Source organism: Pangasianodon hypophthalmus, chromosome 11 (assembly GCF_027358585.1).
Source record: "Pangasianodon hypophthalmus isolate fPanHyp1 chromosome 11, fPanHyp1.pri, whole genome shotgun sequence".
Lineage (NCBI taxonomy): Eukaryota > Metazoa > Chordata > Actinopteri > Siluriformes > Pangasiidae > Pangasianodon > Pangasianodon hypophthalmus.
Window position 1 is genome coordinate 23,063,339 of NC_069720.1, and position 9,590 is coordinate 23,072,928.

General features: G+C 37.3%; 1 protein-coding gene across 1 annotated transcript; it reads right to left on the minus strand.

Moving 5' to 3' along the window:
* Window positions 1–3,418: 3,418 nt before the first annotated feature.
* Window positions 3,419–7,753, minus strand: tdo2b (tryptophan 2,3-dioxygenase b). The gene is made up of 12 exons (XM_026923850.3): window positions 7,595–7,753; window positions 7,381–7,474; window positions 7,182–7,272; window positions 6,995–7,065; window positions 6,771–6,898; window positions 5,704–5,890; window positions 5,412–5,519; window positions 5,221–5,332; window positions 4,986–5,043; window positions 4,770–4,849; window positions 4,581–4,671; window positions 3,419–4,028 (listed from the first exon to the last, which is right to left on the minus strand). The coding sequence occupies exons 1-12, from the start codon at window positions 7,627–7,629 to the stop codon at window positions 3,863–3,865; spliced, it is 1,221 nt and encodes a 406-aa protein (XP_026779651.1). The 5' UTR covers window positions 7,630–7,753; the 3' UTR covers window positions 3,419–3,862.
* Between the last annotated feature and the right edge of the window lie 1,837 nt (window positions 7,754–9,590).

The following is a 9,590-nucleotide window of genomic DNA, read 5'->3' on the forward strand; positions in this document are numbered from 1 at the left end:
AAGTCTCCAGAAGAACTGTGGCTGCTTCTGCAAAATGCTCAGTAACACTTACAGCTCATTTCCTTATAAAACTGCACACACTGCACCTGAGACTATTTTTTTTTAAAGGCAAAGGATCGTCACACCAAATATTGACTTTGTTTCATTTATTACTGTTTACTGCTCTTTATAGTATTTTTTAAATGTAGAAACATTTAGTTTCATTATTTTTGAAGGCATCTTTGCTCTACAGCATTTCTTTGCATGTGCCTAAGACTTTTACACAGTGCTGTACATCAGGTGGGTCATAGGTTTTGGGCCCAGAAAATGATCAAGGACACTTCCCCCTCAAGCACAGTCTGTTCAGACTGCTGAGGTCAGGCAAACACCTCAGGCAAACACTATACACTCAGTGTTCATTTTAATAGGAACACCTGTACACGTGCTCATTTATGCAGTTATCCAACCCTAACCCTAACCCAATAAACTGTGCACAATTATTAGCTTCTATCAAGAGTCATGGTAGAACCGTATGGCGTGGAACTACAGCCCCTGCATGAGCTTGTCACACCTTCACTGGTCACTCACACCTGTTCACTGCTTACTCACACCTGAGCAGTGTCATTATTTAAATTCCAGATTCTGTGTCACATGGTCAAGCTCATGTTGCTATGATCAATTATCACTTGTTGTTGCATGTGTGCTGTTATTACTTATAGTCTATATGTTTCTTGCCTGATCTGCATAGTTCATGTTGGTGGTTCTTGTTTTCACGATTTTGGTTCTTTTGTTTGTACTTTATACAATAAATTTCCTGCACTTACACACTTACATCTACCTTGCATACCAATACCTGACACCAGGTTACATGGGTTACATGGCTATGTATGACCATGAGCAAGGCTTGTCAGTATTACATAATCTTATTTGATAAAGAGGATCACACAGTATTGCACAATTCTGATAGAGACAAAACGTCATGAACACTGTTTACGTTATTCAGTGTCAGTGCTTTCAGGATAAACACATTTTCAGAGGAAGGTTATGGTTATTTAGGAAAAGGCCAAATAAGAAGGTGCATAATAAGGGGAATAAAAAGGATTTTGAGGGGAAAATGTGCATTAGATAGTGTTATTTGCAGAATAGTTGTGTAAAAGATAAAAGATCAAGTTCAATGACACTGGTAGAGACAGCACTTCTGTGTGCTAAACGTTAAGCAAATGTACAACGGCATGAAAGATCCTGCAGGGACAGGGTCAGTACTAGATGGATATGTGCAGGTTTTCCACAAAAAACTTTGACCTTTGATCTATTTCCACAAATATTTTTAAATAATGCAATGTCTGAATGTTATATAACTGCTTGTAGAGTCTATGATGCTGCTAATGTGGCGGAGCAGTTTTGCATTTGACTTGAGGCTTCACTTTTTGCCTGTGATGATTATTGCCAGAGATGATGAATACTTTGCATGTGCACATGCATGCCAAGACCTTCAAGGCCTTTGACAAAGTCACAAAGTTACAACATGACATAGTATTTGACTATTTCCCTTGTACATGTCAGACTTCATGTACACCTTGGAGCTAGCTGCATAATAGCTTGTGATTATGGCCTGCGCTACCGGTAACCTGTCTTTCAAAGCTAGCAATAGACTCCTATAAACTCAGATCATCTTTCTTCTCTCCTCGGCTGTGGAGAGCGTATAGTTTTAAGGCCAGTCCCACTCTGCTAGCCTTATTTTCATTTACACCTGTAAGCTACAAACTGTTCTGTTGCTCAGTATGGTGCTCACCTCTCAGCCCCTCACTGGGTACATTATTCTGAATTTTTCACATTGCCTGCTGTCTGATGATCTGTGGGCCAGTGAATACACACTGCTTCATGGATGGCTGTGGGTTTGGCTTCTCAGGCTGTAGTCCAGGTTGAGGGCTGTGACCCAGCAGTCCAGGAGACAGTCCTGAATGCAAGAGCCCATAGCACACTGCGAATGGTATGTATCCCATCTGGATCCAGTCCACTGTCTGATTCCCAGAGTATTAATGTTCCTGCAAGAACTGTTTGATTGTGATATGTATCTATCATCACTAAATGTGTTTTACATCATTCCCTCTTTTTGTGACTTTGTTGAAAGTCTCAGCATGCGTTCGCACATGCACAAGAATATATGCAAGTAAAATTCACATCCAGTTATTCAGTGGTGGTTATCCAGGATTCACAGAGTGACATACAGTATGCAACTTACATTAGTGGTCTTTAAACATTGACAGCAAAAAGAGGAATCTTTATAATAACCTATGTATAATATTTAGATGAATGTGATCATAGACAACTGGGCTGTATAGCAGGAACAGCTTTAATCAGTGGCACTGCTGCTTCTGAACATCCTCCCTGCTCTGGCTCATGCACTTGTTGTTTGTCCTTTATATTGATATTTATATTTGCTCATTTGGCTGATGATTTTAATTAAAGTGACTTACAATTGAGACAGGATACAATTGCACAGGGTTGAGGGTTAAGGGTCTTGCTCAAGGACCCAAAAGGAGCAGCATGGCAGTGCCAGAATTTGAACTCACAACCATCAGGAGCCAATCGATAGCCCAAAGCCTTAACCACTAAGCTATAACCACTTCATTCAATTGGGTGCCTTTGGGTTGTGGCTTAGGGTTAGCTCTCAGTAGGTTTGTTAGCTTTAGTGGCTAAAAAACATCTACACAAAATCTCTTGAGAAACAGAATAGATTACATTTATCAGCTTGGCAAACAAAGTATCTCTGAAGTTTTAAAACATGATCAAGGACATATTCAATATTTAATATCCAAGTGACTTTGAAGATTAAACATGAATGAATGAATTCCAAGTGTTTACAAGAATTTTTTTAACCTTGTATAAATAGCAACATTAACATTAACCATTAGTTAATGTTAACTAATAGCAACATTAACCATTACCACTATGCCATATACTGATTTATTCTCAAGAAGGTTTACGTGGAATGTAATTTTAAATAAAGCAAACTGCAATGACTGCCTAAAGCTTCTACATGTTTTTCAGCGTATGTTCTTGGTACTTGATCAGCACTGACAGCTAGACGAATTTACATTTATGGTATTTGGCAGACGCCCTTATCCAGAGCAACTTACAATTATCTCATTTATTCAACTGAGCAGTTGAGGGTTAAGGGCCTTGCTCAAGGGCCCAGCAGTGGCAGCTTGGTAGTGCTGGGATGTCAACTCTCAACCTTCTGAGCAGAAGTCCAACATCTTAAGCACTGAGCTACCACTCAGAGGTAAGTGGTAAGTCTTAGCCCGAGCTACCACTTAGCACTAGGGGAAGGTCAGTAAACTCTACTGTGCACACATTTGCTTAGTCAGAGCATCTATTGGCGACACTGTATTGATTTTCAGGCCAGACACAACACAGTGCAATTTTAAAACACCTGCACAGTAGAATAGCAAAGGTTTATTATGGTATCATATTGTACACCAATGTGTATTGAAAATCAGTATTTCTACTAAAATACATAATACACAATTTTTACATTGCTCTCTCTTTAATTACAATATGCTACAGTGTCTTAAAATACATATTTACAAAATTAGAATATATTTCATTTAAAATGACAACCAGGCACTATAGGGGTGAATGTTACTGTGTACACGAACTAATAAATAATATATACAAATCTAACTACCAGATTGCGAAATTATGACATAATTAATAAATAAACTCTGACTTACTATGAACGATGAATTCTATGAATTACAAATTAGTTATTCTGATGAAATATTAACAACCTGCACAAATCAGCAAACAAAAATACAGGCAGCAATCGTTTTCATTAGTGTGTCTGAACGTTGCCGTCATGCCAGCGCAGTGTGTTTGTTTAGTCCTCCTCACTGCTGCAGGAGCCGCTGGAGCTGTATGAGCTGTCATTGCACTCAGCTATGTAAGGAAACTTGTACATGTCGGGGTTCAGTTTGGGCACCCAGTCCCGTGGGACCAGGTACGTAGCCAGGTTGAACAAATCCACAAACACTTTGTAACGGTCACTATCGAAGAAGAAAAGCATGCAATCACAAAGACGCTAGGATTGAATCTGCTGAAAAATCATCACCTTGCTTAAAAAAATAAAATAAAATAAATAAATAAAGAGCTGACAGTTTCATTTCCTAATTGCAATTAGCCTAATATATTACATAACAACAGAACCTAATAGTTTTAAAAGTTTCCATTACGAGTTAATTTATTAGGTTCTAAAGGATCTAGATCTTTCCCATTAGGATCTACAGATTTCTTTATTATTATTATTAATATCCCATGTTTTTAAATGTTAAGATTTGCCTTTCCACTCAGTAATCTTTCATTAGTGGTTCACCACAGTTTATCAGTAAAGACCCTGTAAGGACCCTTTACACTGTAATTCAACCCATATGGGGAAAAAATCCATTACCAAACTAGCAGGGGGGAAAAAAAGTAATGGTTTTAATATGTTTTTATTTTTGGCAGTACTTCATTCATAATATAAGATATACTGCTCTATTTGGATTTGTATTATGAAGTGGATTATATGACATATTATATTATCAGTGGATCATATTCACCTGACAGTAGAGCGCAGGTAATGGTAACCTGAAGAGCCGCCTGTTCCTGCTTTATTGCCGATCATTCTGTGCGCCATGCAAACATGATTATCTGATGGCAAAGGTTGGTGCTTGTTAACTGTCTGACAGCTAACATGAATGATAAACGAAGAGATGGTCCAAACTACATACTACACATTAGGAACTTACATCTCCATTTGGTCATAAGTGTATCAACCTCCATCAGGTATGTCAGAAGCTGGAAAGGCACCTGAAACCGAGGCTCCTCTCTGCAAGGGGAACCAAGAGAACTACCTCTAACATCTGTGGAACATCATCTGTCTACTAATCTCCATGCATAGCCACAGTATCTATGAAATCACCAGCAGTGATTACGGGAATATTTCTGGCATGTGAATCTCTGACCTGTAAAAGTAAATCATTAGGGCTCCCTGAAGAGCTCTGTAGGACAGCCGGCGCTCTCCTGGAAAGAAAGAATGAGTATGTTTACGTATGATGTAGACACGCAGATGCTCCAGATGTATGTCAGGTTCTCAAAGACTCAAGGTTAGTGTCAGTTGTCCTGGATGGGATATGTACTTAAAATATTCTTTTTTATTTTAAAAAAGATGGGAACAACCAATAGTGTGTCGGTGTGCACCTTTGCTTAAAAGATGTTCGTGGTGATTGGAGTCGAACAGATAAGTGAACATTTCCATCTGCTTAGTGAGATCCTCCAGCATGTCTTGCTTTTTCTCGCAGTTTGGCATTTTCTGTGAACAGCAAAATAGTGCACGGATTTGGTTAAGTTGTGTAAAATGTGACATTAAGATACATAAAAACCGTAATTACCTCAAGCTTCTGCTTCTCCTTCCTGTAACCTTCCTCAATGTTTGCTTGCAGCTTTCCCCAAAAGTTGAAGCCGTCCCTTTCAAGGCCAGGTGTTCTCTCCAGCCATTTCTAAAAAAAAAAAAAAACAATTATACAGTTATGGACTGACTAATTAAACATAGCTGTTTTACAGATGTACATTAAGCATAATTATGGTCTAAAAATCAACTGTAATTCCTATGAACCTATAATCAACTATAATTTCCATGCTGTTGTTTAGGCATGTATACAGAAGCTAAGTGTTACATTTTACCTCTACAAGCTGCAGGAGTGTAGGCTCTTGCTCCGCTCTGAACAATGCCTCACTATCCTGCCCATGGAACTTGTCCCTGTAGTGACGACGGTTGTAGGGAACTCTCAATTTCTCCGAAACTCCAAACTTATTCTCAAGAAGACGAAACTGAAGACTTTGGAACCCTGAAGCTGAGGACAAGTAATTCCTGTAGCACAGATGCACACAAACACATAAATGTTTTACACTGAGCAAACCAATCAGTGTGTCTAATCTAGTAGTCTAGTACTCTTTTAGTTCATGCTACATTGAAAGAAGTGTGCAATTTAACCACCTATAGGTCTCTACCCTATATTGAGAAATTTACTTTTGTTTTTAGAACTATAATGGCATCAGTGCCACTATTTCCCCAGCAGTCGATTCATTATACACAATAACTTTAAAAAAAAATTATGGCCATATACAGTGCAGTCAAAAAGTCAGAGACCAGGTTGAAAATCTGGTCTCTGACTTTTTTTTTTTTTTTTGGAAATAAACAGAAGATTTTAGAATTTTTAAATATCTCAAACAAAGTAAGTAAACATTTAATATCCTGAATGTTTAATATTTCAGATTCTGCACTATTTCTAGGTCTCTATTTAAATGTAAGCAGATGTGTGTAATGTCCATGTTATCTGCTTTGTACAAAAGGTCAGATTTTCCTCATGTCTAATCTCTTCTACTGAAGCACGTGTTCGGATGAAACTCCGATGGATTTGATAAAAAAAAATTGATCATAAGGTTTTACACAAATTTGTGGAGTCTGTTCCAGATCGAGTCACTGAAGCACTGTAATTAAAGCAAAAAGGAGACGTACCAAATACTAAGAAACTCTGAAATTCATGTATATAGTCATGTGTACATTTCAAATATTCTACTTTTCACTCAGTGTGTGGTCAACAATATAATTTGTAATGAAAATTATTGTACTAAATTAGAAAAGAATGCAAAAATAGAAGCATTATCACTTCTCAGACTTTTGGACCCCACTGTAAATACTTGAATCTCTCATGAAGCCTCTATGAGGTGTAGTTGTGCTTGTTCTTTACCTGAAATCGAAGAAGTCCAAAGCAGTCATGGTCTCCAGCACAGCAAACTGGTCCACCAGCAGCCTGAAGATCATAGTGATCCTGTGGATGCGGCTCACCACCTTCAGCATGTTCCGCTCATCACGAACCTGACAACAAATCATTCTTCTTTACTCCAGGACTGACGATAATTCACACTTAATGTGATGTTTAAATTGTGTCACTGGTTGAAATGTTTGACTCACATGATTGTGAATGAACAGTTCTCGAACCGAATCAAGCTCCCACATGATCTGCTTAAACCATAACTCATAAGCTGAAACAAGGAATGAAATTTAAACATGATGATCCTTATCAATGACAAATAAATATAAAACATGAATGAGATACAGGAAATCAGAATTAAAAAAAAATAAGCAAAGTATCAGTTACATTGGTGGGTGACTATGAACAGATGCTCATCATGGATTCTGTTGCCTTTCAGTTCACTCTGCAGTTTCTGAGCATTAATAATCTTCTCCAGCTAAAAGAAAGGTGAAATATCTATTTATTTCTCTCACCAATATAGAGAACAACTTTTTTTAATCACAGTGAACAGTGTATATCATTTTAAAAACTGAATTTAATTTACCTGGAGGTAGTCTCCATAAACAATTTCGCTGTTGGTGGCTTTGTTGGTGCCTTTTTGGGAATCATCTTCCTCCTCAGTGGGGTTGGTTTTAAAACTAATTTTGAGAAAATAACAAAGGTGGTTATGAAAAATACTACATGAAAACACTTGTGATTTTCCTCCATTTTAAATAATGGGTTAGCCAAAAAAAAAGAAAGAAAGAATGTATACGCACTGATGAGTTTTTGCTAGAAATGGACATCCACTCATTTTTTTTTTGCACTAAAATGCTCCACAGAAATTTTTCCACAGAAAGTGTTCACGAAGTTTTGGAGCTTGGACAAGGAGCTCCAATATTTAAAGGGTTCATATGTCCAATCACCAGCCTGCCATCAACCCCTGCCCATCGAGAAAATCTCAGCATGACAAATACGATGTCACGATATATGTATACACGACCTTTTCCAGTGAATTGCCTTTGGCTGTTTTATCTAAGGGAAAAAAAAGCAATTCGGGGAGCAATCGATGTACCTTTAACATGCTTTATTTGGCTATCTTACTCAGTTTTAACAGCTCACATGAGCAGTGGCACTTTCAAGTCAAGGTCACATAGCAGCGTTTAACAAGGCTGTAAATGTGCAAGTGCTTCCACAGATTTCATATACAGCAATCAGGTAAGGTCAAGAAAGAGTTACAAAGCAATCAGTATCAGCACGAACATTTAGTTCTTCAATCCCTAAAATGTAGATGTGCTGAATGTCCTAGCATTAAGGTTAGGTAAATATTAATATTTAAACAGCAAATCTAAACAGAACCATCCAGGTTTGCCAATGGAGTTGTTAGACAAGGATGTCAGGTCTCTACATAATCGTCGCATCATTCCCAATAGTCCCTCAAATTCGATGAAGACATACTCTCATTATATCATACTCTCCATAGACACTGTAGAACTGACAGACCAATGAAACGATTAAAGCATGTAATCAGTAATATTTCATATAAAAGTGAATTCCTCACATATTCGCAGAGTCCAGTGCTGTTTTTGAAGAAACTTGACACAGTTCCTAGAATTTCGGACTCTAGAAAAGCCTCTACAGCTTGGGCCTCAGATCAAAGGTTGTAGAAACCTGAATGTTTTGTAGCTGGTGCTTGGGTTAATGTGTACTTTGTGCAAATTTATGAGGGGCAAAAACAAGCAAAAAAAAAAAAAAAAATGTTAGCAGGGGTCACATTAAGCTTGGTCACAACCAGGGTGTGCTGACTGATTGTAGCAGGGTGACAACTTTACACATAAACACGAGAGATGGTTCATAGCATTCCACACAAATGGTTAGGAGTGCAACGGTATGAAAATTAAGCTGTGTGTGATAAGGGATGTTAATTTAGTTAATAGCAGGTGTTGGTTAATAGATGACATTTAACAGCGTGTTGAATGAGGTGTTTAGCCTCATGGCAATTTCAGAAATGAAGAAAATGGTGAGGAAACAAGATCTATATTTTAATTTTTAAGATAATTCCTCTTCACAGATGCAGCTGTTTAAGAGCGTATTCTAGAATAATATGAAAGAAACGAGTTAAGTAAAAAGCCGAATCAGACTTTGAGAGCGTGCTGGTGGTACGCTGAGACAAAATAGCATCACTGATTACTTAGCTTCATGTTTTCAAAGGATGATTTTTAAACATTTTAAGATTGCAGCACCATTTTTTTTTTTTAAAAAAGTGATAGTTTAGCTGAAAGTGAAATTTACAATGCTTCTTGTAGCTGATCAAACAAGTCATGAGTTATGCCCAAAACTTTCTTATTTGTTATTGCACTGCTTGGCTAATATTGCTAATGTTGCAAGTAAGGAAAGCTTATAGCTTATACAGGTTTAGTGCTGTGCAATAATCACACCTTTGTCTGAAAAACATTGTTTAGCTACGTAGTACCAATCATACACGAGAGCTGTATGGGTTACTGTACAGTTACAGTGGTAAAGCTGACCAACTTTTTCAAAATTGTATTTCATAACTCACTTTCAAAATGTATTGTGGTATATTCAACAAGGTCAGATTTTTCTAGATGGAGAAAAAACAAAGCTTAATGACTTTATGATTTTTACATATTTTGCATTTAAAGGTTAATACACTCCCATTTGTCAGTGATATTACCAGTATTTCAAATGAAATATTGTCTCAGTTTAGTTTCTTCTACATTGTGATTTTACTTAAGCATCATTATATTATCTATA

Coding starts and splice junctions, on each gene's coding strand:
- tdo2b (XM_026923850.3), bottom strand. CDS start 7,629: ATGAGTGGATGTCCATTTCTAGCAAAAACTCATCA. Junction 5,520..5,703: donor CACTCCTGCAGCTTGTAGAG/GTAAAATGTAAC, acceptor TTTTTTTTTTAG/AAATGGCTGGAGAGAACACC. Junction 5,333..5,411: donor AGGAGAAGCAGAAGCTTGAG/GTAATTACGGTT, acceptor TGCTGTTCACAG/AAAATGCCAAACTGCGAGAA.